The sequence below is a fragment of the Spermophilus citellus genome (assembly GCF_964194105.1).
Source record: "Spermophilus citellus genome assembly, chromosome: 9".
NCBI lineage: Eukaryota > Metazoa > Chordata > Mammalia > Rodentia > Sciuridae > Spermophilus > Spermophilus citellus.
The window spans coordinates 1,664,076-1,690,307 of record NC_138191.1 but is presented as its reverse complement, the minus strand read 5'-3'; the positions used below and the strand labels follow the sequence as shown (position 1 = coordinate 1,690,307).

Genomic DNA, 26,232 nt, shown 5'->3' with positions numbered 1-26,232 from the left:
CCTTGTTAACTCTACTTTCACTAAAACAGCCAGGTAGAGGGGAAGATTGAACACTCCCCACTTGGGAGAGGGTGGCAGGGAAGGAGTTTGCCTGACAGTGGTGGAGAAGGCAGCAAGAACCCACGGGATCCCGGGTTGGCCATCCTGGGGCTGGGGTGCTAAGAAGAGGCTGCCTCCTTCGCCACCTCCTTTCCCACTTCCCATCCGTCTTCTGACATCGCTGCTTCTGTCTTTCCTTAGTTTCTTTCACCTTTTACAGGGAAGGGACTGGGAAGGGCTGTGTGTCATTTACTGCTGTCCCTGCGACAGCCCCCTGCAGACCTCTCCTCCTCTCCGCGTCCTCCGAGTCCCCTCCCCATCTCTCCCCCCACAATGGTCTCTCCCGAGTCCGGGGCGGGGGGCGGGGCGGAGGCGGGGCCGGAGCGTGGTGGCGGTGGGGGGTTTGCTGAGGTCTGCAGTGCCGCTTCCCCGCGACCGCGATCGGTCGCCGCTGCCGCCCCAGCCCCGCTGCTGGACCCCCGCCCTACCCGACCCCCGTACCGGGGAACCCAGGCAGGTGAGACCCTCCTCATCCCTCGCCTCCATCCCGCCCCTGGCAGAAGCATCCTTGTCTTGCAGCCATTTTATCCTCCGAGGCTTTGCTTCTGGGGGGCGGCCGACCCCCGCTCTAGGGGTGGGGGTGTCGGTGATGGACCTGGACCTGCATCCCGCTGTGCCGCTCCGGAGGTGCGCACGTACGGAGCTGTGCATGCATGTGCTGAGGAGGGGCGTTCTCTCCCTGGCCGATCCCCACTACCCTCTCTGCGGAGGTTAACCTAGTGGGGGGTTGTTGGGTAGGAGGGGGCTCCCTCAAACTCCAGTCCACTCCTCACTTGGACTGCCCCCCCCCCATGAATGATAAATGACCTTGGCTGGGGCCAGAGAATGGATGCTGCCTCAGTCTGCTAGCCTGGACTTGGGAGGGTGGGGGGCCGGGAGGAAGGGCAGGTGAAGGATGGAGGGAAGGGGAATGAAGAATGGGACCACCGAGAGCGCAAGGACCAGGTGTCGAGGCCCCGTGGAGGGGCTGGAAGGCGTTACTTCTGGTGGTGGGGGTGCCAGTGATGGTGGGCACTTGTCTAGAACCAAGGGTGGGGAGGCCCTGGGAAGAGCCATTCAGTGAATTCCAGGGGCTCATCCCTTAGGGCTGGGGCGGTGGTGGAGGTAACCAAGAATGCTGGTAGGGGCATTCTCCAAGCCCTGTGTATGCAGGTGTCTCCTTAGGTCCCTGCCTGTCTGCCTCTCTGTGTGACTGCTCTGGGTGCCTTCTCAGCTGACACCTTCATTTCCCCCCCTCAGAACTGTGGATGCTCCCATCTTCCTAGCGGGGACAGGATGTGGGGAGGGAGGAACAGCCGTGTTGGTCCTGGAGTGGGGGCTGAGACCCAGTCACCTAGCTGTCATAGGGAGGGGTGTTCTGGTATCTGCCACATCTACTCCTACCCCCACCCCCAGATGTTTTGATAAGTGGCTGCTTCTTAATGACCTTGTCACCTGAAGTAGGGTGAGCTGGAGATCAGGTGGCCCCCAGAGCCAGGGGGATTGATGAGGGGTGCCAGTTGTCTTGAAGGGAAGCAGTTGCTCAGGAGATCTCCCATCTGCCCTTTACACCCACTGCAGAAATCTGGGCACGTTTTTTGGTCAGGTGAAGCCAGCCAGCCTTAAAGGGACCCGTAAACATGAATCTTGTCTTCTTTAACCTCCAACCTTTGCAAGTGTTGTCTCTTCTACAGGCTTAGCCACTCTGTGCTGCTTTTGGGGCTAAAAATAGCACCACTTCCTCACCAGCTCAAAGAATTTGTCTTCTTCCTCTCCCTCCTGGGTTTGTTGGCCCCAGGGGAGCTGGCTGGTGAGCCCTCCCTACCCCACACGCACCTCTCAGGGGTAAACAGTGTCAACAAACACAGGGGATGGCTCCTGGTGGATCCATCGGCTTCCCTCAGGGTTGGGGGCAGAGCCTGGTTGGGAGAGAAAGGAAGGGGATGCAAACTGCCATGCACTGAGGGGATTCCACCATTCCCTTTCTTTCATGGAGGATGGTTGGGCCCTGAACCACCAAGAAAAGAAGGTGACATAGGGGTCACTGCTTCTGGTCACTGTGGTCCACTGCTTACATCTGTCCTGAGGGGGTAAGGCTGTGATTGCCAGTGCTTCTTTCTGAGTCACATAGCATTACTTACCCTCTTGTACTGGGACTAGATTGTGAGTGTGTGTGTGTGTGTGTGTGTGTGTGTGTGTGTGTGACATTTAAAGAAGGCCCTGGATGGGTGGGAGCAGAAGAAGGAGCAGAGTATTTTAAAGAGGACGACCTCGGATCTGAATCTGGCCTGCTTCTCCTGTTTCCTGGGACAGAAAGGGGTGAGCCCATGCCGCCCTTTGGAAGATGTCTTTTTTTTGGGTGGGGGGAGGCCCAAGGCCCCCTTCAGTCTCCACCAGCCACCTACGCAATGCGGTATTTGTGGAGTTTTTTTTCCTTGACTCTTGGTGGAGAAGCAGAAAGGATTAGGGGGATTAGGAAGGGAAGAATGAGGTACAACTACAGGCCGCAGACCTCAATGTTAGCAATGTAGGAGTTTGATCAGTCATTTCCTTTCCCACCAATGAAAGGGGCCCCATGTAGGACCTTCTGAAGGATGGTGGCAGCAGCCAGTCATCACTTTTCCTAGCTTTTGCTCTTACCTCTTGCCTACTCAGTTCCAAGTCTCCCATGTTTGGATCTTCCCCTGTTTGTCTGAAGGGAGATTCCAGCCCCAGATGCTGGAATTAAACCAAGTCAGAGGGTTCCTGGGAGGGTACTGGGCAACAGTATCTAAGTGTGACCCCTGCTTGTCCCTTGCTGCCTCCTGCTTCTTTGACACTTACCAATACAACAAGGAGGAAGGAAGACTAACATTGATACCTACTATGAGATTAAATTCTTATACTGTCACTGAGAAATAGAGATTCTCCCAATTTTATTATCCTCATTTTCAATATAAGGACACTGAGGCTTAGAGAGGTGAAGCAACCTGCCTAAGAACAGTCACCAAGTGGCAGTGTTTGGGATTTCAACTTAGGTGATCTACCTGTCATGCACTTTGTGTTGAACTAGCATTCCCCTTGATCATGTCCCTTTCTGCTGATCACCCTGAAGAGTATCCAGACATGGCTTTTGTTTCGGGACCTTGTAAGGGAGTACAGTGCATCACACTATGTTACTGTCACCACAATAGTACAAGCTAGTATTTATTTATTACTTTTTATGTGCCTGGTACCATGACAAGGAACTTACATGCATTATGTCAATTAATCCTTACTTTCCCATTTTTAGATAAGCGGGAACTGAGGCTTGGGTATTCGAAACGTGGCTGACTCACTTAGCTAGTAAACACTGAAGCAGAAAGTCACACCCAGGTTCATCTGACTCTGGAAGCTGAGGTTTCACTCGCTAAGCAATGTTGGGAGAACCCTCTCCTCAGGAGGCCTGTAAACATGGAGCCTGAGGGAAGAACTGTGCCCCACCTTCAGATGCCAAAAGGGCACTGAAGGCAACAGGTTGGAGCTTGGTCTCCCGACCATCCTCCTCAAGCTGTGCCCTCAGCAGGAACCCCAGACCAGGCTAGAGAAGGGAATTCTGGTTTCTTCTATTTCCTTTTTATCTTTGCAGATTGGGGATGAAATAAGGGCTCTGACTTAATGTGAGGCAGGGTGGAGAAGGGCTCAGGGTAGGTGATTGGAGCAAATCCCATGGGCCTGCCCTCCAAGCTCAAGGATCACAGCCATCTCCTCCCGGGTCCTGAGCACCTCTCTGCTCCACAGGGTCCAGATGGGGTTCTGGGTTGAGAGAGGCTCTGTGTTGGCCTCTGTACCACCCTGGGACTCACAACCTCCTTTTTCTCTCTTCCTTTTCTAGGTCTCCAGAGCTTCCTGGAGGAGAAGCAGTTATCCTGGCCGTCCAGCTCAGCCCCACCAGGCTGGCCCCCCTCCCTGCGCCCTACCCCGCTTCCCCACTCACCTGCCTGAACCGAGTGTAGACCAGAGTCTCCCTGTTCCCTCCTAGACACTCCCTGGCCAGGCCCTATTTTCTTTTATTTCAAGCCCAGAGATACAGGACCCGAAGTCCTCTAAGTAAGGGGCAGGGGAGGGGGGTCTTCTGGACTCGGCAAATCCTTGAGCAAGATTCTGAAAAAGCCGCAGAGAGGGAGGCAGATCCGGTGAAGCACCCGAAAGCCCCATCATGGAAGAAGGCTTCCGAGACCGGGCAGCTTTCATCCGTGGGGCCAAAGACATCGCCAAGGAGGTCAAGAAGCAGGCGGCCAAAAAGGTGGTGAAGGGCCTGGACCGGGTCCAGGATGAATACTCCCGCAGGTCCTATTCCCGCTTCGAGGAGGAGGACGACGACGACGACTACGCGGCCCCGGCCGGCGGCTATGACCGTGGAGAAGGGGCCCCGGACGAGGAGGAGGGAGGCGCCTCCAGCGATGCCACCGAGGGCCACGACGAGGACGACGAGATCTACGAAGGCGAATATCAGGGCATCCCCCGGGCCGAGTCGGGGGGCAAAGGAGAGAGGATGGCGGATGGGGCACCCCTGGCCGGAGTGAGAGGGGACTTGAGTGATGGGGAGGGCCCTCCTGGCCGCGGGGAGGCGCAGCGGCGGAAAGAACGAGAAGAACTGGCCCAGCAATATGAAGCCATCCTGCGGGAGTGCGGCCATGGCCGCTTCCAGTGGACACTCTATTTTGTGCTTGGCCTGGCGCTGATGGCTGATGGCGTGGAGGTCTTTGTGGTGGGCTTTGTGCTGCCCAGTGCTGAGAAGGACATGTGCCTGTCTGACTCCAACAAGGGCATGCTGGGTAAGCACCTCCTCCTTCCCGCTGGATCCGGGAAGTCCTGCTTCCCAGGAGCATCAGAGGGCCCGCGGAGCCTCCGCACTGTCCCTCACACACACCCTCTTCTTGGGGTTGGGACAGGAAAGTGGTGTGTGACAGAGGGGCTGGGGCCCATGGGTAGCGGTGTCTTCCTGAGTTCTGCAGGAGGTGGCGATGGTAGGAGGGCAACTGCTTCACCTTTTCTTCTTCTCCTTTCCTCTTGTTATCCTGCTCTCATCCCCTGACGGGGGACAAGAAGCGGTACTCAAACTCCCGGGTCCAGGGGGGAGGGTCAGTTTGGGGTGGTGGGGTAGGGACTCCCACATCTCTCACTCAGACTTGGGAGTGTCCCAGGGCCTTGAGTGGTCTCTGATGCCCTTTCCTGAAGGGCACCTGGAAGAGGGAAACCCCTTAGACTGACCAAGAAAGGATCTAGGTCTTGCTGTGCCTTGGACAGGTCTCTTCTCCCTGGGGTTGGGTTTGGGTATGGTTAAAGTGCAAAGTTTGGAATATTTGATTTTTAAGATCAATAATGACTGATTTTATGAAGGAAGCAATAATCTGGGGAGTTTTAGGACCAGAAGTATGGAGACTAGAAGGAATAAAGAATGGGTTTTGTGTGTAGGATTTCCTGGGAAGATTAAAGGGATCAAAGTTCCATTCGCAAGAAACAAGAGAGACCTTCTGATGTTTCAAGGGCATCAAAGCAGGGAGGGTAGGAAGAACCCCCCCACACACTCACACACCTGGGGGATCTGGGGATACAGGCAGATTCATTCTTTCATCTAGTTGAGCCAGGATGTGTGTGTGTGTGTGTGTGTGTGAGAGAGAGAGAGACAGACAGACAGACAGACAGACGGAAACGAGAGAGAAGAAGAGTAAAGCTCGGGGTTTCCACATGTTGCATTCCTGCCTTTGAACCACTGGTCTGTGGAGATGACCTTTCCTCTTGACTCACACAATCCATCTTCTCTCGCACACTCTGGTCTCTGGGTCGACTTAGCTTCTAGAAGTTCTTCAGGTCCTGGGTGTGTCCTGCTGCAGTTTCAGTCCCCTAGTGCTCAGCGAAGGGTGGAATTGAGGTGTGTCTGCTCACACCCCTCCTGTGTGTTTTTCTCCGGCTCCAGGCCTCATCGTCTACCTGGGCATGATGGTGGGAGCCTTCTTCTGGGGAGGTCTGGCCGACCGGCTGGGTCGGAGGCAGTGTCTGCTCATCTCCCTCTCGGTCAACAGTGTCTTCGCCTTCTTCTCCTCCTTCGTCCAGGGTTACGGCACTTTCCTCTTCTGCCGTCTCCTTTCTGGGGTTGGGTGAGTGTCGGCATCCTGAGGACAGGACTGTGCTGTGGTCACAGTTAAATCCTGAGGCCTGGCAGTGTCAGGCCCCTCAGCTAGGTCTTCGTATGTGTGGATGGAAGGAGTTCCTCTCCGCCCTGATTGTCTTCAGGCTGGCTCCCCTGTGTGCTGCTGTCCAACGTGCTGTCTCCGTGCCTGGTCCACTCCGGGGCCCTCCGTCCCACTCCCAGTTCTCCTTCTGGTCCTCAGTCTCAACCCTGTGTCCTCGTGACCCTGGAGTTATTACATACCTCCTGCATCTGGCCACAGACCTTGCGGTCATCGACATCTCTAAGCGTCTGACGCCTGTCCTAGCTCTACTGCACTTCCCCAACCACCCGGAGACCCCACTGCCTTGTCTTCAGGCCCCTTCGGGCTTGCTCCCCAATACCTGCCCCCAGACTCCTCAGGGTCCATTTTTCCTCTGGAGATTCCCCTTGTCTGCAGTTATCTTCCCTCCTTCCCAACTCTGGAGTCACCCTCAAGAGTCAAAGTTTGTTCCTTCCCTGACTCTGAGACCTACTTGTCTGTTTCCCACTGCCCCAACAATGTGTGCTTGATGGCTGGTGGTGACAGGGTATTGTGGGGTATTATGTGTGAGATGGAATCGCTGAAAAATTAGGTCTAGAGTGAAAGGAGTTTGGGGATCCAGAGCACGGGCAGGGAATAGGGAATCTGGCCACTTTTTAATGCTAAATTCTCAAAATGCTGTCCAGGATTGGAGGGTCCATCCCCATTGTCTTCTCCTATTTTTCGGAGTTCCTGGCCCAGGAGAAACGTGGGGAGCATTTGAGCTGGCTCTGCATGTTTTGGATGATTGGCGGAGTGTACGCGGCTGCCATGGCCTGGGCCATCATTCCCCACTACGGTAGGAGCCCTAGAGGCAGCCCTGGACTCCCCTGTGGTGGGAGGCCCCCCCCACCCCGGCCTCTGACCTCCCTGCTGATGCCATGACCCTGTCTCTGCCAGGATGGAGTTTTCAGATGGGCTCTGCTTACCAGTTTCATAGCTGGAGGGTCTTCGTGCTTGTCTGCGCCTTCCCATCTGTGTTTGCCATCGGGGCTCTGACCACGCAGCCTGAGAGCCCCCGCTTCTTCCTGGAGGTGAATGGGGCTGTGCTGGGTGAGGGGTGAGGCCGGGGGGGGGAGGGCAACAAGGGCCCCCTGTTGAAACTCTCACGTGGGATTTGTGTGCTCTGTGTGGCTGTTTTCCTTCCTCAAGGATCCGCACTCTGGGGACTTATCTTGCTTCCTTTGCCTTGGAATGTCTCTCCAGAGGGATTCTGTGGGTGGAGAAACAGGGACTCGTCCAGCCATGTGTGGCTTCAGATTTTGCAGTCAGGAGCCCTGGCCCTGGCCCTGGCTTTATAGGGCACGTTCCTACCCTTCTTCCCTCTCAGACAACACCTGGGTCCCGCAGGGTCAGGTGCTGCCTTTTCTAACTACACACTTGCTCATTATCTCCCTTGTCTCTCTCCACGTACCAGGGAGTCCCTAGGATCTGTGCTTGCATTTGTCCCCTACACTCTTGCCCAAGGCTGATTGTGTCTTGCTGGCTCCAGCTTGGGGTGATGCATGCCCAGGGGCCGGAATTTAAGTACTGTCTGGGGGTGGCAGTCTTTAGATTGGGGCAGGGATCTGCAGCCCTGAGTCAGGGGGCTGACCTGGACGCTGGGCTCATGTTTGCGGCTCTAGAACGGGAAGCATGACGAAGCCTGGATGGTGCTGAAGCAGGTCCACGACACCAACATGCGGGCCAAGGGGCACCCGGAGCGGGTCTTCTCAGTAAGTCCCCCCCAGCAGTCCCCCAAGCCCTCGCAGCCTCTGCCCTGCTTAGCCCCTTTCTGTCCACTTTCCTAGACCTCTCCAACCATGTTCTACCTTGGTGACATTCTTGGGTGTCATAGCCACTCTCTGTCTCCCATTTTGCTACCGCAGGGAAACTGAGGCACTTGGACAGGATTGGGAAATAGAGTGTCTGACTGTTCGTCCCTTCCTTTGACTCCAGGTGACCCACATTAAGACGATTCATCAGGAGGATGAATTGATTGAGATTCAGTCGGACACAGGGACCTGGTACCAGCGCTGGGGGGTCCGGGCCCTGAGCCTGGGGGGGCAGGTAATTGGGGATGGGATGGTGGAGAGGGACAGGGAGGGAGGGCGTGGAGAGGAAGGCGGGGCTTGAGCCTGTGTGAGAGTTTAACAGGAACTGGAGCGAGGTGGTAGGGCGGAACAACGGGGTCTGTATATGCTGGAAGTTAGTGCAGCCACCTTCTGCTTTTGCTCTGGTAGGTTTGGGGGAATTTTCTCTCTTGTTTCGGCCCAGAATACCGACGTATTACTCTGATGATGATGGGTGTATGGTTCACCATGTCATTCAGGTAAGGAGTGAGTGGGCATGTGACATGTGTGGTTGTCGTGGTGCATGGACTGGGAGAGAGGTGGGGAAATGGAAATGCAGGGGACAAATAACGAGGGAAGGTGTTGTTCCCATCCCCCGACGCGCCATCCAATTTCTCTACTTCATTCATTCATTCAACAAACATATTGCAGGATGAGCAGAATTAAGTTTCTGTTTTGGGCAGGTACTGTGCTGGACTGAAGTAGATGTGCGCAGTCCTCATGGAGTTGACATCCTGACAGAGCTAGATAGAGCAGTGTGATGGTGGCATTGTGGGAACACTTGGGGCGTCGGAGTAGGAATCTAAATCCTAAAGAAGGGATGGGAGGGGGGCTGGTGTTGTGGCTCAGCAGTAGAGCACTCCCCTAGCACGTGTGAGGCCCTGGGTTCAATCCTCAGCACCACATAAATAAATAAAATAAAGGTATTGTGCCCAAACGCTTGAGGTGTGTAAGAAGTCCCGTGGGTTGCACACAAGACCATAGAGCGCCTGAAGCACGTAATTGGGAAGGGAGGGATGTGAGACGGGGCTGGGGTGAACAGGGTCCTGATAAAGGCCAGCTCTGTTTCTCCCTCAGTCGGCACGGCCTGGCTCTGATGTCTAATCTGTCCTGATCCCTACCCTTGGTTCTTCAGCTACTACGGTCTGACCGTCTGGTTTCCTGACATGATCCGACATCTTCAGGCGGTGGACTACGCGGCCCGCACCAAAGTGTTCCCTGGGGAGCGCGTAGAGCATGTGACTTTTAACTTCACGCTGGAGAATCAGATCCACCGAGGGGGGCAGTACTTCAATGACAAGTATGTGGGGACCTTAGACTTCCCTCCTCCCCTGTCCCTTCTACCCCTTGTCTCTGATGAATCTGGGAGTTCAAGACAAGGTGGTCTGGGGCAAATACCTAGTTCTCTTTAGTGGGGGCTGCCCATTACCCCACTAAGGAAGTCTTGGAGGAAGAGCCGAGGATGGGGTGAGGGGACTGTCTCACTCCCCTGGTCTTGCAGGTTCATTGGGCTGCGTCTGAAGTCGGTGTCCTTTGAGGATTCACTCTTTGAAGAGTGTTACTTTGAGGATGTCACATCCAGCAACACGTTCTTCCGAAACTGCACATTCATCAGCACCGTGTTCTACAACACTGGTAAGGTGGGGAGCTGGTGGGGGGCCACCTGGACACAGGACAGTGAACCTTACTCACTAGTGTTCAACCTGAAGCCCTCAGGAGCCCCGGGGGAAGCTGGCATGGGAGCTTCGTGGCCACTACCAATAATCTGGAAAACCCAATGCGTATTGGACATTTCTCTGTGATAGAATATCTGACAAAGATATCAAGTTCCTTTGCTTTTGGCTGGAATTATAATAATTCAGTGTATTAAATATATATATTTTTTCAGTACTGGTGCCCTTTACCACATAACCAGTCCTTTTTATTTTTTTCTTTTGAGACAGGCTCTCAGTAAGTTGCTGAGGGTCTTGCTAAATTGCTGAGGCTAGCTTTGAATTTTCAGTCCTCCTACCTCAGCCACCTGAGTTGCTGAGATTACAGGCATGTGCCACAATGCCCACCAGTGTATATAAACACACACACACACACACACACACACACACATATATTTTTAGACCAGGGGCGCTTCACCACTGAGCCTCATCCCCAACCCCTTTTAATATTTTATTTAGAGACAGGGTCCACTGAGTTGCCTAGGGCCTTGCTAAGTTGTTGAGGCTGGCTTTGAATTGGTGATCTTCCTACCTCAGTCTCTTGAGCCTCTGGGATTACAGACATGTGCCACCGCACCTGGCTACTTTTGAAGAAGGCAAAAATAGTTCAAAACAGGATCCCTGGGGGAAAAAGAAAACAATAAAAAGGATATTTGATGGGGAAAAATGTTGGGAATCATTATATTTATGTAATTCTTTAACAGCGATTCTCAAACTGTATGCACATGAAGTGCCGTCCTTGTGAGCTAGATTGAGGAATCACACTTCTACACGGAGCATTGGGTGAATTTTTCCCACCTTGCAGAAAGAAAATAGTAGATAGGATTTTTGGTTCTTCAGCTACTACGGTCTGACCGTCTGTTTTTTTCCCCTAGAAAAAGATTTGTAGACCTAGGTAGTGTGATTGCTCCTGGTCGGCTCAGGTGAACACAAAGAACAGACAAGTAACTGGAAACAGTCAGTGTTTGGTTAGGGTCATTATCTTTCATACCAATGCCTAGTTCCCATGGTGATGTTTTTCACTGTTTTGCAATGAGTGTCTGGACACATTTTGAGAGCCCCCTCCTGCGAAACCCCACAAAACCAGAGCCTTGTGCCAGGAGCAGCGGCCGCCTCTGTCTCCCATGGCGTGACCGCCTGCCTCGTCTCGGCCTTCCTCCGCAGACCTGTTTGAGTACAAGTTTGTGAACAGCCGTCTGGTAAACAGCACATTCCTGCACAACAAGGAGGGCTGCCCACTGGACGTGACAGGGACAGGAGAAGGTGCCTACATGGTGTACTTTGTCAGCTTCCTCGGGACCCTGGCAGTGCTTCCTGGAAACATCGTGTCTGCCCTGCTCATGGACAAGATTGGAAGGCTCAGGATGCTCGGTACGGGCAGAGGCGCGTGGTGGCGGTCTAGGTCGGAGCGTGTTGGGGAGTCAGGGGCTGGGGGAGTGTGGTCAGCCTCTCCTCCGGTTCTCTGAAGAGACCGGCCAGAGCACTTCTCTCTCTCACATTTGCTCTCCAGGGGCTGCTGCAGGAATGGGAGGGCCTGACCCAGAAGCTTCTCGGGGATACAGGAGGCAGGCAGAGTAGCAGGACAGATAGGGCCCAGGCTGTGAGGTTAGGAGTAGGAGTCTCAGCTGCACTGCCACCTAGGCAGGTGGCCTCGTGAGCCTGGCTGTCTGGTGCCACAGGGGAGTGACACCTGACCTGCCTCCTGGTGTTGATGTATTAGACTGATGCATGTCAACCAGTGTCAGGCAGCTTGGCCCACAGTCGGCACTGAACCATGACGGCTAGTGATGGGCGCTGGGGACAGGTGAGAAGCCCTCCTTTGGCTGCCTGGGGAAAAGATTCTCATGCTGGGCGGCCTCGGAGCTGCCGATGGCACCGACCGATGGCACTGCAGCCAGCTCATTCGCTTTCTCCTCTGGCTCCAGCCGGCTCCAGTGTGATGTCCTGTGTCTCCTGCTTCTTCCTGTCTTTTGGGAACAGCGAGTCGGCCATGATTGCTCTGCTCTGCCTTTTTGGGGGGGTCAGCATTGCATCCTGGAACGCGCTGGACGTGTTGACCGTTGAACTCTACCCTTCGGACAAGAGGTAGCTGGAGTGTGGTGGGGGCAGGGCAGTAGGCTGAGGGCCCAGAGGGCAGATGAGAAGTGGTGTGAAGAAGAGGGCAGACGAGGAAGAACACCTTGAGGGGTGGGAGGATACAGTTCCCGTGGAATTACTCTTCTAAGGGCTGGTACCTTTGGCCAGGGGTGGTGGCGCATGCCTGTCATCTCAGTGACTTGGGAGGCTGAGGCAGGAGGATCACAAGTTTGAGGCCAACCTCAGAAGCTAAGCAAGGCCCTAAGCAATTTATTGAGACCCTGACTCAAAATAAAAAATCAAAAGGACTGGGAACGTGGCTCAGTGGTAAAGTACTTCTGGGTTTAACCTCCAGTACCAAAAAACCAACCAACAAACAAAAAACCCAGCTGGGAGCTTTTGTATCTGCTCCTGGTGGTCTTGAATATTAACCTAGTTTTTTGATCTCTTTCCCTCCTTGTCCCCTCCCTCTCCTGCCTCACCATCCTTCCTTCTCCCGCTTGTGCACTGCCTCCATCTTCCTCCACTTCATCTCTCTGCCCGCCCGCTCCTCCCTGCCTCACTGCGGGGCCCTGCCCTCCGTGGCACTGGAACTCCTGGGCAGGACCACGGCCTTTGGCTTCCTGAATGCCCTGTGCAAGCTGGCCGCCGTGCTGGGGATCAGCATCTTCACCTCCTTTGTGGGCATCACCAAGGCTGCCCCCATCCTCTTCGCCTCGGCCGCCCTTGCCCTCGGCAGCTCTCTGGCCCTGAAGCTGCCCGAGACCCGGGGGCAGGTACTACAGTGAGGGGTCTCTGGGGCTTTGGGGGTGGCAGGCACACTGTGAGACCCACACTCCCTTCTTTCTCCTCCCTGACCTGCCATCCTGGACCCCGGAACCTTGCTCCCGGTTCCCTGTCTTAGCTGTGTGTGCGTGCGTGTGCATGTGTGTGACCCCGTGGGCAGGGACTGCAGGGAAGGCTCTCCGCCGGGTTTGGGGGTGAAGCACTACTCCTCACCTACCACCCTGACTCTGCACAAGAGAAGGCTGAGCCCCCCTCCTCTCCCCAGTGCGAGTGAGAGGCCCCTGCTTCCCTGCCCCTCCCCTCGCCCCCTCAGCCTAGGTATGCAGTGATCTCGGGGGCTGAGGCTGGGGTGTAGATCATGGACCAAAAGAACTTGGGGTCCGAGGGCCGAGTGTGCCCTCTCACACCTCCCAATGGATGCTGGGGAGAAGCAATAAACCTCAGCCCTCTGGCCTCCACTTTCCCTCAGTTTGGGCTGTAAACCTGAAGCCTGAGTTTTATGGAATTACTTTCTGATTCTTATTTATTTATATATTAAGTTCTGAGGCAGCTTAGACTGTGTGTGAATCTGTGTGGACACTTATGTGTGTGTGTGTATGTGCCAAGGGGTGGGGTGTCACTCTGCTGTCCTAAAATCTAAGCTAAGGGTCATTTCCACGACACACACACAACCCTGCCTCCCGCAGTACTCCCTCATCTTGTCTCGGTTGGGCCTGGGAGGGAGGAACCTGGGCCGTGGGGATGAGTCTGCATTCTAGGGGGCCTGAGGGCACCTGGGGAGGCTGCGGCTGCCTGTCCCCTCAAGCCTGGCCTCTCCTGGAGTAGGAGGAGCAGTGCCCCCTCCATCCCCAGCGGGTCCCCTCACTGGCAGGGGGCCGGGGGGAAGGGAAGGCAGGCCTGTGGTCCAGCAGACCCCAAAGCACAAGGCGCTGGGGCAGGGGCAGGAAGCGGGGCCCTCCTGGCCTCTTCTCTAGAAGTGGGGGAGGCTCAGCAGCAAGTGAGGGGCCCTAATGCGGGGACCAGAAGCCTCAGTTTCCCCTTCCCACCCTCCACAATAGCCTCTGTAGGTCAGGCTGCCCTGTGCACCCTAATACGTGTGGCTGCTTTCTTTGGTGCCCTCTTCCCACCCTACCGTAGCTGTGATGTATCGTAGTTTTTAGCTGTTTGTAAAATGTTCAAAAGTTAAAAGGAAAAAGTGAAAATAACAACAGGAAAATCCAGATTCACCCTCCTCATGCTGCGCCTGGTGCCCTCACCCTATGGTCACTCTCCTATTTTGTGACACCGACCAGATGGTGACTGCCTTCTCCTCCAGTGCCCAGGGTACGAGTGTGCCCTCTGCCCTCACCCCTCACTTGCTGGACGTAGCCCCCTCCTGTACCCTCCAGGAGACCCATCCATCTTCCTCGCTCTCCTGGGGAACCCTAAACCCATCTCTGTTGATGTGAAAAATGAACAATACTGGTGAAAAATAAAAGGACATAAATCCTCAAAATCCAAAATGGCTGTGTCGACATCTTTGCCTCTGCCTACATCTAAGTCCATTCTGAGAGTCCTGGAAGGGTAAATGGTGGTGGAAGAACAATCTCCACCTCCAATCTGGAGGCCAGGATAACAAGATGTATCATACTCCCCATCTCGACCTTCCCACCTTGGAGAGCCCTGTCAACTCTCCTGGGTTTGAAAACAAGGAATGTTCCTCCAAATCTTCTGGTGTGCCTTTGAAAATAGATTCCAGACTCTCTTCTTGACTTGTGGGATCAACCCCCCCCCCTTTTTTTGGTGGCAGGGAAGGCCTCAAATTTACATTTTGAACAAGATTCCTTAGGAATTCTTCCCTGTGAAGAAATCTGAAATGCACTACTTGCAGCTGATCTCAAACTCCCCTATCACTCTAGTCCACTGCCTTTCCAGTCAAACCATTTTCTGATTTCATGGTACCTCTCGGGTCAACGACTTCATTTTCCATCCCCACAGATGCCCTCCAAGCCAAGGTCCCACCTCCACTCCTGATCCATCTCTGCCTCCAACTTCCCATGCCAGCCCCCACAGACGTCACTGCTAGATCAGTCGTTGTTTCCAAATGCTCTTTGGCATGCCCATACTCAAAATTCTTCAATGATTCCCTACTGCCCAACCAGATGCAGTCTAAAAATTTTTTAAAAAGATTTTTTTTTAATTTTTTAGTTAGAGGTGAACACAGTATTTTTTAAATTATTATTATTTTTTAAGGTGGTGCTGAGGATCAAACCCAGTGCCTCATGCATGCTAGGCAAGTGCTCTGCCACAACCCCAGCCCTAGCCTAAAAATTCTTTAGCCAGGAATTATCAAGATACATGTTAACCACACTTTTTCTCTAATAATTTACACATTGAGATTATAAGAAAGCTGCTTATGTAGATATTACTTGAGCTCCCCTCAGAAATATGATGTAATGTTGGTAAGGCTCATATACAAAAGGGCTAAATAAAGGTTTCTGTCTTCTGTAATTATTCTCTAGTTGCCCCCAACCCCCACTTGAGTGGTTTTTTAAAAAAGTTTTTTTTCTTTTTTCCTTATAAGCAAACACTTTTTGGAAACTGACAGGCTGTTAAAAAGCCAAACGTTACACCCATATGAAATTCAAATGTGTTCCTGCCCGTCACCGCTGCCTTGACTAATATCTGCTCAGTCCCACCTCTAACCCTTTGCTGAGGTTCTTTCCCCTGCTTGAAACACCTTTCCTCTCTTTTCTGGTTTAATTCCACCTTTCTTTAGAGATCAAACTAGTTCACTTTCCCCACGAATCCCTTTTTGACTTCCCTAGTCTACAAATATTTTTTTTCTCAAGAACAACTACAACAGCCAGGTGCAAGCACCACAGGCCTGTCAACCCAGCGACTCTGGAAGGGGAGGCTGAGGCAGAGGCAGAGGCAGAGGCCCACAAGTTCAAAGCCAGCCTCGGCCACTTAGCAACATCCTGTCTCAAAATTTAAAAAAAAGGACTGGGGATGTGGCTCAGTGGTCAAGTGACCTTGGCTTCAATCGCCAGTACCAAACAAAACACCCAACTGTGGCACCAATTCAATAGCCACTCAGAACACAGCGATGCAGTCATGTGGTAATAGCTCTTTTAATGCACAGGGCAGTTTCCCCCCCTCAGGACAGGTGTAGTTCCTTCCCGCAAGTCAACACTAACAGCAACAGCTAGGCGGTCCTTCCTTAGTACACAGGGAGCGCAGCGGCGGGTGGGCGCCCTTCCTGGGCTAACTGGTGTGACCTCCGCTTAAACGCGAGTGTGCCGACGGGATGGGACACCCCTAAAGATCACGGCAAGGCGGTCGTGGTTCACTAGCTGACCCCCATCCGCCCGTTCGGATGCCGTCCTCCCCCTTAGCTGGTGTCAGGGAGTGTTCTTGCTCTTCTTGCTCCCACCCAGGCAGGGGGGGCTGGTGTCCAGCTGCGGGTTCTCCCGCCACTGGGCGGGGGTCCGGGCCTGGATGGCCAGAGCGTGGACCGGCCCGGCCAGCTCCTCCGACAGCGCCGCGTGGACCAGCCGGAACCGCTGCAGGGCGCTCAGTCCCTCGAAGCGCGAGCTCACCACGGCCACGCGGAAGTGCGTCTCGCTGCCCGGCGGGACGGCGTGGCCGCCGCTCTCGTTGCGCAGCTCCAGCACCTCGGGGCTCAGGGCCTGCTCCAACTTCGCACGAATCGCTGCCTCGACCGGACCCACGGCCCCGGGTCCCGCGCTGCTGCGGGACAAGCCGACGCGGGTGGCCATGGAGACCAGGCGCTGGAACCGGTGTCCACTCGGTATCGGCATCCGCTAGGACGGAAACGCAGACGCGAGAAGTGAAGGCAGGGCCGCCGCCGGCCAGCTTCCGGCCTCCACGACCCTCGGCCCTCCCCACGACAGCCGCCCCGGGTCCCGCAGGGGGCGCGCCGGGACCCCAGACTCGGCGGCCCCCGCCCGCCCCCAGCTGTGTGACGCGTGCGCGGGCCGCTAGGTACCGGCAGCGGAGGCTCGAGGGCGCGCTCGTCACTTACGGGGACGGGGAAGGAGCCTAGAGGCTGCAGAGGTGGCCACGCGCACTCCGGGCTTTGGTGGAGCTGGTGGCCCGGGCACCCGCAGCGCCCCTGGGGGGGCTCGCTACCTGCAGCCGAGCTGCGGCGACGTCGGACCGCGTCCTCGCCGCGCGCTGCGGGCCCGGCGGGCGTCACGTGGTGCCCGGGGGCTCCTGGGACCTGTAGTTCCGCGTGTCCCTGCGGCCGGGCGGGGCTGCTCCTCTGCGCAGGCCCCGGGCCTCGCCGCTCCGCCTCCGGCTCCCACTCCCTGCGGGAGGCGCGGGGCGGGCCGTGGCCCGGGGGCAGCGCGGCGTGGAGCCCCACCCAGCTAAGGCGGTGGGGGGGTTGCGCGCTTTTCCTTTGGAGGGGCCGGGGTACCGGGGGCTCCCAGCCTCTGAGCCGCATCAAGTTTTCAGTAGATATGTAAGAAGATGAGCTTTTCCCAAGGGGTACACTTAATTTTTATTTAGTATCCCTAATATTATATGTTTATATACTGCTAAATCTTCTCATTTTGAAACAATTGGCACAGAAAAGATGAATAGTATAAAGTGATACTTCCACCTTTCACTAGACCCATGATTTATACATATGTTTAAACGTATATTTACATTTTTAAGTACTTGATGTATACTTTTTAAAATATACTTACATACTCTTCTGACTGTACCATTTGAAAATAAGTTGCCCATAGCATAATATTTCACTCTTAAGTACTCCAATTTGTATCTCCTGAGGACAAGAATATTCTCTTCATAACCTTAATACCCAATCACACTCAAGAAATTTAGATTAAATAGTGCCATATATTTTCCCTAGCCTTTCAAAAAATTTAAACTTTCAGGAAATGTTTCTTGTGCAATAGGAGCCCATGTACCTACCCTTTTCCTAGATGAACTGATAACCGAGTTGCTTTGTGTTTCTTTAAATATGTGTATGAATAATAACATTAATAAAATAAAATGTTTTATTTTGCTGAGTCACTTAAGTTAGATAAAAAAATTTAAAAAATCCACTGCTGTGTACACTGACCCTCACTCTGCATCTCCTTTCCCACATAACCACAATACCATGACCCCACTCAAGGGATTAAATATTCATATAATGCTATCATTATTTATTATTTTAATTTTTTAGTTGTAGATGGGATACCTTTACTTATTTTTATGTGGTGCTGAAGATGGAACCCCTTCTGCCAATTGCATGAGTGGTCTCTTGGTGGTCTCTTTCTCCGACGCTTCAACGGACCCTTACAATAGCAATACAAATCGACTAAGATGGTGTCCTTTATGATGTTTAATTTAAATATAATGCAATCAAGGATCATGCATTATATTTAATTGACTTTGCATTCATATTTGCAAAGACCACTGACTGGAGGGTGGAGAAAGGATTGTAAAGGAGGTAAAGGAAGATGCTCATAGATCACTTGGAAGGTCTTGTAGCAGCCTACATGAGAGATGATGATGACTTGAACCAGGGCAGTGGTAATGCTGGTCCTGGTGGAAAGGGAGAGAAATTGTGACCACGAATACATATATTAGGAGAGAAAACCCCTCAGGGTATGGTAATGGATGGTTATGAGAATCCAGGATGATTATCAGGTTCATGCATTTCAAGTTATAAAAATAGTACAAATAATTTCTATATATCCTTTGCCCTGATACCAAGGTTACCCAAATATTAACATTTACCATTACATATGTAATTTTTTCCCACTTGAGAGTAAGTTTTAGAAATAAAGCACATTTACCTCTTAACTCCCTGTGATGGTACATTTTATGTGTCAGATTGACTCAGTCATGGGCACCCAGATATTTGGTCAAATGTTGAGAGCCAGGCCAGGTCAAGATGGTGCCTGGCATTTTGCCAGAAGCAGTGGTTCCTGCTGCCTCCGGTGCCCGCTATTTTTGAGCTCTCACGGAGTTCCTGGAGAGTTCGTGTGGGTGGAGTTCCCGGGTTGAGTTCAGTGAGTGCTCCGAAGTTCCCGAAGTTCCAGTGGAGCTCTAGGGGAGTTCCTGGAGAGTTGGAGTGGGCAGGGGGCAGCGTGAGTTCTAAAAATAAAGTTCGTTCCTGCTTGAATCTTCAAGTGGCTCGGGATTTGTGCCCAGCCAGACTGCGGCATATGGTGGCCCACACGGGGAATGCCTGAGGGTAAGTGATAAGGTAAACTGCTCACCCCTGAGGGCAGTGCGAGAGGATGGGTCACCATTTAAAGATTCTTCTTTCCTTTTTTTTCTTTTTTGTTTTAAGTTGCCTGTCCCTGGAGATGGGTGGGACGGAAGCAAAACCGCTCACATCTGAGGAAAAACTATTTGCGTCTGAGGAACTGATAGGGAGAAAGGAAGGATGGACATTTCAGGAGGATAGAAAGGATGATATAATGAATTTTTGTTCCATTTTTGTTTCATTTTGTCTCAGTTTTCTTTTGCACTATCTTAGTGAGGGGTATCTTCATCACGGAAATATGGAATTAAAAATTAATAAGAATGAAACCGAAAGGGCTTTAAGTAAAGTGCTAGAGGAAGGAGGCATCTCAGTAAAATCAAGAACAGTTAGGGTATATGTTAAGACGATGCAAAGTTGTAGCCCATGGTTCATTAAAGAGGGGTTGTTAAATATATCACAATGGAACCATCATGGTGAAGATTTTAAAAAGATACAAAAGGAAAGCCCAGGAACTCTGCCAGTTGGCACATTACCATTATGGATGTTGGTACAATCTTGTTTGCTTAGTCTAGGAGAAGACATCTTACATCAAGTAAAAGAGGAAGTCTCTTGAGTTAGTCAGACAAAGGAAAAAAGTTTAGAGGAGGAAGGGCTATCAGGGGAGAAATTACAATGGGAGGTTGCTACTAACCCCTTTCTATCACTGGGGTGGGGAGGGGGGTGGGTGTCCAACCAACAGCTCCACCTATGGAGACAACATATGCTGAGTGGCCCTGGACCCCCATAGTTGATAGGTAGGATCCTGAGGCAGGACCTCAAAGATTAGCATGCCCTGTATTTGAGGAGGCAGGAGGGCAGCGAATTTACCATGTTTTAGATTTCAAAACAGTGAAGCAGCTGAAAGAGGATGTAACAACCTATGGTCCTCAAGTGCCCTTCACTGTAAGTATGGTCGAATCCATTACCAACTTGAACATGACACCAGCAGATTGGGCTAGTATGTGCAAAGCTGTGCTAAATGGAGGACAATACCTGTTATGGAAGGTTGCCAATCAGGAATTTTGCACGGAGATGGCTAGGTGAAATGTAGCAGCCGGTTATCCTCAGAGAAATCTAGATATGTTGCTAGGAGAGGGACCTTATGAGGGTCAGCTGCAACAAGTTAAATATGATCCTGCTATATACTCACAAGTTACTTCAGCTGCGGTTAGGGCATGGAAAACATTACAGGGGCATGGAGATTTACAAGGTCAATTATCTAAGGTAATACAAGGAGCTAATGAACCTTACGCTGAATTTGTAGATAGGCTTATACAAACAGCTACCAGAATCTTTGGGAATGTAGAACAAGCAATGCCATTAATAAAACAACTAGCCTACGAACAGGCAAATAGATGGTGCAGGGAGGCCATTAGACCATGGAAACATGGAGATTTAAATACATATATTAAATTATGTAGAGATATTAATGAACAAGAGCAAGTCTTGGCAGCTACAGTACAACAGGCTTTAGGTGCCAGGCCAAGAACATGCTACAATTGTCAAAAAACAGGGCATTTTAAAAGGAATTGCCCCATAGGAGGAGGGTTTAACAAAACTAGGTTTCAAAGGAGTAGAATACCGGGTATTTGCCCACGATGCCATTGAGGGAGACATTGGGCTAATGAATGCCGTTCTCAAACCACCATAGAGGGTACTCCATTATCAAAAAACAAACAAGGACCAGGTGTTTATCCACGATATCGTGGAGAAAGGCATCAGGCTCCATTGTCAAAAAATGGACAGGGGGGCCCCATGCTCCGGGGCCCATGACCACAAATATACGGGGCAGTGGAGGAACGCAGCAACACCATCAGTGTAGTGCCCAGGACACATTATCCATTAGATCCCTCATCAGACAAACCAGAGGGAGCGCAGGGTTGGACATCTGTGCCTCCACCAGAGCAGTACTAACTCCAGAGATGGGAGTTCAAATCATTCCCACAGGAGTAAAAGGACCTCTTCCCCAAGGAACAGTAGGCTTATTATTGGGACACAGTTCTTCTACTCTAAAAGGACTTATGATAAGTCCTGGGGTAATTGATCCCGATTATGAAGGTGAAATAAAAATTATAGCCAGTTCTCCAAAGGGTATATCAGTAATTTCACCAGGAGATAGAATAGCACAGTTATTAATAATACCCAGCCTGCATGATAAATTTTCCAGTCATACTGTAGAAAGAGGTTCCAAGGGATTAGGCTCCACAGGTGTAGATTGGGCTATGCTGTCTTTAAATTTAGATTCTCGCCCCATGCTAAAACTAAATATTCAAGGATATGAATTTAATGGGCTACTGGACACAGGTGCAGACCTTAGCATCATCTCTCGTCAAGAATGGCCAAAATATTGGCCATTACAACAAGCCACTCAAATGCTTCAAGGCCTAGGAGTGGCAAATAATCCCCATAGAAGTGTGATTGTATTAGATTGGAAGGATCCTGAAGGATGTGAAGGAACTATACAACCATATGTATTGGATCATCTTCCCATAAATTTATGGGGACGAGATGTCCTAGATCAACTAGGTTTGATGTTAACAAATAACATCAATTCAAATGTGCCCACTATTATGGCTAGATAAGGTTTTAAGAAAGAAAAAGGATTAGGAGAACAAGGACAAAGTATAGTGGCACCAATACAAATAGTTCAAAAAACAGATAGACATGGATTGGGTTTTCAGGAGGGGTCACTGAGACAATAAAAATTACTTGGAAATCAAAAAGGCCAGTATGGGTTCCTCAGTGGCCCCTGACTAAAGAAAAGATACAAGCAGCCCATGACCTGGTCAAACAACAATTAGTGGAAGGACATATACAACCTTCTGTATCTCCCCATAATACTCCCATTTTTGTCATCAAAAAAAAAAAATCTGGTAAATGGAGATTATTGCAAGATTTAAGAGCCATTAATAATGAGATGGTTATTATGGGACCTGCTCAATCAGGGATTCCCCAATTGTCTGCTTTGCCAAAAACCTGGTATGTTTTAGTTATAGATATTAAAGATTTTTTTTTTCAATTCCAATTCATCCTGAGGATAGTCCATGTTTTGCATTTACTATCCTGCACTGAATCATGAAGGTCCTGATCAGAGATATGAATGGAAAGTACGCCCTCAAGGTTTGGCTAACAGCCCAACTATGTGTCAAATTTATGTTAACAAAGCAATCCAGCCACTTAGAAATCAAAATCCTGAACTACAAATATTTCACTATATGGATGATGTATTATTGGCACACAAAGATAAAAACACATTGCTAGAATGTTATGCCACACTTACAAACTTATTAAAAAATTATAATCTAGAGATAGGAATAGATAAAGTACAATTAAATTTTCCAATTAATTATTTAGGAGTTCTATTATCCTCAACCATGGTGTGTCCACCAAAAATTCAAATACGAGTAGATCAACTCAAATTACTTAACGGCTTTCAAAAGTTATTAGGAGACATAAATTGGATAAGGCCTTATCTAGGCATACCAACAGGAGAGTTGGGACCTTTATTTGATATTCTAAATGGTCCATCAGATCCAAATTCACCCTGAATGGTAACGCCTGAAGCAAGAAAGACATTAAAAATCATTGAAACATATATGGAAAATATGCATTTGGATAGAGTTGATATAACTTTGCCTTTATTATTTATTGTATTACCAACAAAAAGTATTCCTACAGGAGTATTTTGGCAAGAAGGTCCATTATTGTGGATACATTTATCTTATTCTCCTAACACTATTCTTACTAGGTATCCTGAGGCTGTAGGACAATTAATACTCAAAGGAATAAAAGCAGCAAAGGGAGTGTTTGGAATTTCTCCCAATAAAATTATTACTCCATATAAAATGGATCAAATTGATGATTTAGCTAATGAGTTAAATACTTGGGCAATAATCATGTGCAAATCTAATGTTTCATTTGATAACCACTTACCATCTAATCCTTTGTTGTCTTTTTGGTCTTCGCATCCTGTAGTTTTTCCAAAAATGACAAGAAAAACACCTATCATGAATGCTCCAAATATATTCACTGATGGGTCAAATAATGGTACAGCAGCCATAGTTACCCCTGATCAAACTTTTACATTTTTAGTACCCAAACAATCAGCTCAAAAGGTAGAGCTTAATGCAGTATTGCAAGCTTTTGTGATGTTTAAAGATTCTGTATTTAATTTATTTTCCGATAGTCAGTATATAGTTAATGCTATAGTATCCCTTGAAGATGCTGGTAGGATTTCCCCTTCCTCTACTGTTTTCTCTTTGTTTTCCACTATACAAAGTCTCATCTGGGACAGAAAAGATCCATTCTTTATAGGACATATTAGGGCACACACAGGATTTCCTGGAGCCCTTAGTTTGGGCAATGATATAGCAGATAAAATTACACATGACATACATATTTTTTCTATGCTAGAAGAAGCTACAAATTTTCATAAATCCTTCCATGTCAATGCAAATACTTTAAAAAAGCATTTTAAAATAACTAAGGAACAAGCTAGACAAATATTAAAACAATGTCAAAATTGTGTGACCTTTTTACCACAAGTTAATCTTGGAGTCAATCCTAGAGGACTGATACCTAACCATATTTGGCAGATGGACGTCACACACTTGCCAGAATTTGGAAAGTTAAAATATTTGCATGTTACAGTTGATACTTCTTCCGGTTTTTTGATGGGCTCCCTTCAAGTCGGAGAAAAAACTAGAGATATTATAACTCATTGCTTACAAAATTTTGCCACTGTGGGCATTCCAAAACAGTTGAAAACAGATAATGGCCCTGGCTATACTTCTACCTCTTTTAAACAATTTTTGCTCATCATTTGGCATTACTCATATAACAGGAATCCCATACAATCCACAGGGACAAGGCATAGATGAAAGAGCTCATCAAACTATTAAAATGTACTTATTAAAGCAAAAAGAGGGAATTGGGAAGGGATATAGATCCCCCAAAGATAAACTTAAAATAACACTTTTTACTCTAAACTTTTAAAATTTGGATTCATCAGGGCTTAGTGCTGCGGAAAGGCACATGTGTCCAAAAAATGTACATAACCCCAAGGTACTTTGGAAGGATATTCTAACAGGACAATGGAAAGGTCCTGACCTAGTGATTGTCTGGAGTCGGGGGTCTGTTTGTGTGTTTCCACAGGGAGAACAGCAGCCAATTTGGATTCCAGAGAGAGAGACTAATTAAAGCGATTTCTATAGACCAAAAAGAAGATGATTTGGCTCAAATCCATAACAGCTGATATCCAGAGCTCCAGTTTGGCTATCCTTACATCTACAACAGTGGTTCTCCCACACCAGGAGGCTAATGAATAATGAACATCATTAAGGCCTATTTCAAATGTAAGAAACCTTGGGGCTTGCTTGTGGAAATACCTTCAGACCCATATGCAAGTTACAGGAAAAAGGATGGGATATCAAAAGAAGAGTCAAACCCAGGTGGTAACCAGGATGCTTTTTTCAATATCTATTTTATTATTGCCCTTTTCCACATCATGAAGTTTTGTTTTGTTTTTTTGAGCTCATACAGACCTAGGTTAATGTTTTTCTGATCAGTTTTATTTTTTGACTGTGGAGTTTTTGAGCATTGCAATGGGGATTTCACCTGTAAAAAGCTACAAGGCCTTTACTATTATGTTATGTGTTGTATGTATTGTGTTATGTGTGCACACTTGTGTTTTGTCTTGCATGTCTGTATGTGCGTATGTCCATATATCATATATAAGGAGCAATCATGAAAAAATGGATCCAAATTTGTTTTTATTATTCATGTGATTTAAATGGTTTAATTTAAATTGGGTAAACAGCTGTTGAGGATTGTTCTAAAATGTGAACAAAAAAGGAGGTTAACAGATCTGTTTGTTTACTTTCACCTTTCCTCTTCATTATATCTAATTCTATTCAGGATACTAAATTGTTTAGAAAATTGCAATTGCTTTTTTTTTTAGTGCCTGCTGGAATGTTACATAATTTTTTTTTAGCCATCACTACCAGAATTCCTATCTTCATTCCAGTGCCGATGAAGACAAAGATAAAACCAAACTACAGCTTCTGCGATAGCTATCACAACAAACTGTATAAACTGATGCATCAATGAATAATGTAACTCAACAAGTGATGCTCAATCAAGGAGTCGATTTACTTTGGGAGGAAAAGGACATATTAATGGATTCCTCTGCTTTAAACTTCTTGCAAAACTTGCCTGGAGTATGTATCACTTGTATGCATTGTGAACTAACTATTGGTGCAGCAAATTGTGGTAGTGCCGGGGTATCTTTGCTGATGGTGTCACCAGTGGTACAATTTTTCCAAAAGGGGCCATCGATTGGCTTGGTGTCATGGTGTTTTGTATCCTCCCCTTTCTGCTTGTAGCAGGTTGTTCATGTTGTTTGTGTAAAAACCACTATCCACAGGTGTGGCTGTATGCTGGACCGGTAGTCAATAACGGGTAAGATCCAATTGCAGTGGTACCAACCTAAGAGAGGAGGCTGACGCCTTGAGGTCAGCTCATCCGATGACGGGTAAGGACTATATGTAGTATTGGACAACCTAAGACAGGCACGTCCCTAAGCCACATGCTTGTTGTTTAATTAAACAGAAGGGGGGAGATGCTGAGAGCCACGGCCAGGTCAAGATGGTGCCTGGCATTTTGGCAGAAGGAGGGTTCCTGCTGCCTCCGGTGCCCGCTATTTTTGAGCTCTCAGGGAGTTCCTGGAGAGTTTGTGTGGGCAGTGGGCAGCGTGAGTTCTAAAAATAAAGTTCGTTCCTGCTTGAATCTTCAAGTGGCTCCTGATTTGTGCCCAGCCAGACTGCTGGCAGTCAAATATTATTCTGGGCGTTTCTGTGAGAGTGTTTTGAATAATAGGAACATTTAAATTGGTAGACAGAGTAGAGCAAACTGCCCTCCCTAATGTGTGGGGGCCTTATCCAAAGAGTTGGAAGCCTGAATAGAACAACAGTGTAATTGCAGGGAAGTGTTGGAGAGCGATATTGGCCAAATTATATTGTTATATTGGGTGCAGGTATGAATATGTAACAAGAAATCCCATCATCATGTCTAAAATGGAAAAGACCAACCATAGCAAGCACTGGCAAGGATTTGGAGAAACCAGAACTCTCCTATGCTGCTGGTATGTAAATGGTATAGCCTCTTTGGAAATATTTAGCTGTTTTTAAAAAATTAAACATATGCTGATTAATAACCCAAGCATTCCATTTCAAGGATTTTACCCCAAAGAAATGAAAGCTTATATCTAATACAAAGACTTGCCC

The 26,232-nt window shown here is 49.5% G+C and overlaps 2 protein-coding genes across 2 annotated transcripts; one reads left to right on the top strand and one right to left on the bottom strand.

The window, feature by feature from the left end:
* The first annotated feature begins 424 nt into the window (after window positions 1-424).
* SV2A (synaptic vesicle glycoprotein 2A) lies at window positions 425-14,170 on the top strand. Its single transcript, XM_081307019.1, has 13 exons — window positions 425-556; window positions 3,932-4,874; window positions 6,017-6,197; window positions 6,938-7,089; window positions 7,191-7,324; window positions 7,916-8,005; window positions 8,229-8,339; window positions 8,513-8,601; window positions 9,258-9,422; window positions 9,624-9,757; window positions 10,999-11,205; window positions 11,760-11,919; window positions 12,515-14,170. The coding sequence occupies exons 2-13, from the start codon at window positions 4,256-4,258 to the stop codon at window positions 12,696-12,698; spliced, it is 2,226 nt and encodes a 741-aa protein (XP_081163145.1). The 5' UTR covers window positions 425-556; window positions 3,932-4,255; the 3' UTR covers window positions 12,699-14,170.
* Window positions 14,171-15,793: 1,623 nt separating this feature from the next.
* On the bottom strand, window positions 15,794-16,897 carry BOLA1 (bolA family member 1). Its single transcript, XM_081307084.1, has 2 exons — window positions 16,724-16,897; window positions 15,794-16,502 (listed from the first exon to the last, which is right to left on the bottom strand). Exon 2 carries the CDS (start codon window positions 16,497-16,499, stop codon window positions 16,080-16,082), a length of 420 nt encoding a protein of 139 aa, XP_081163210.1. The 5' UTR covers window positions 16,500-16,502; window positions 16,724-16,897; the 3' UTR covers window positions 15,794-16,079.
* Between the last annotated feature and the right edge of the window lie 9,335 nt (window positions 16,898-26,232).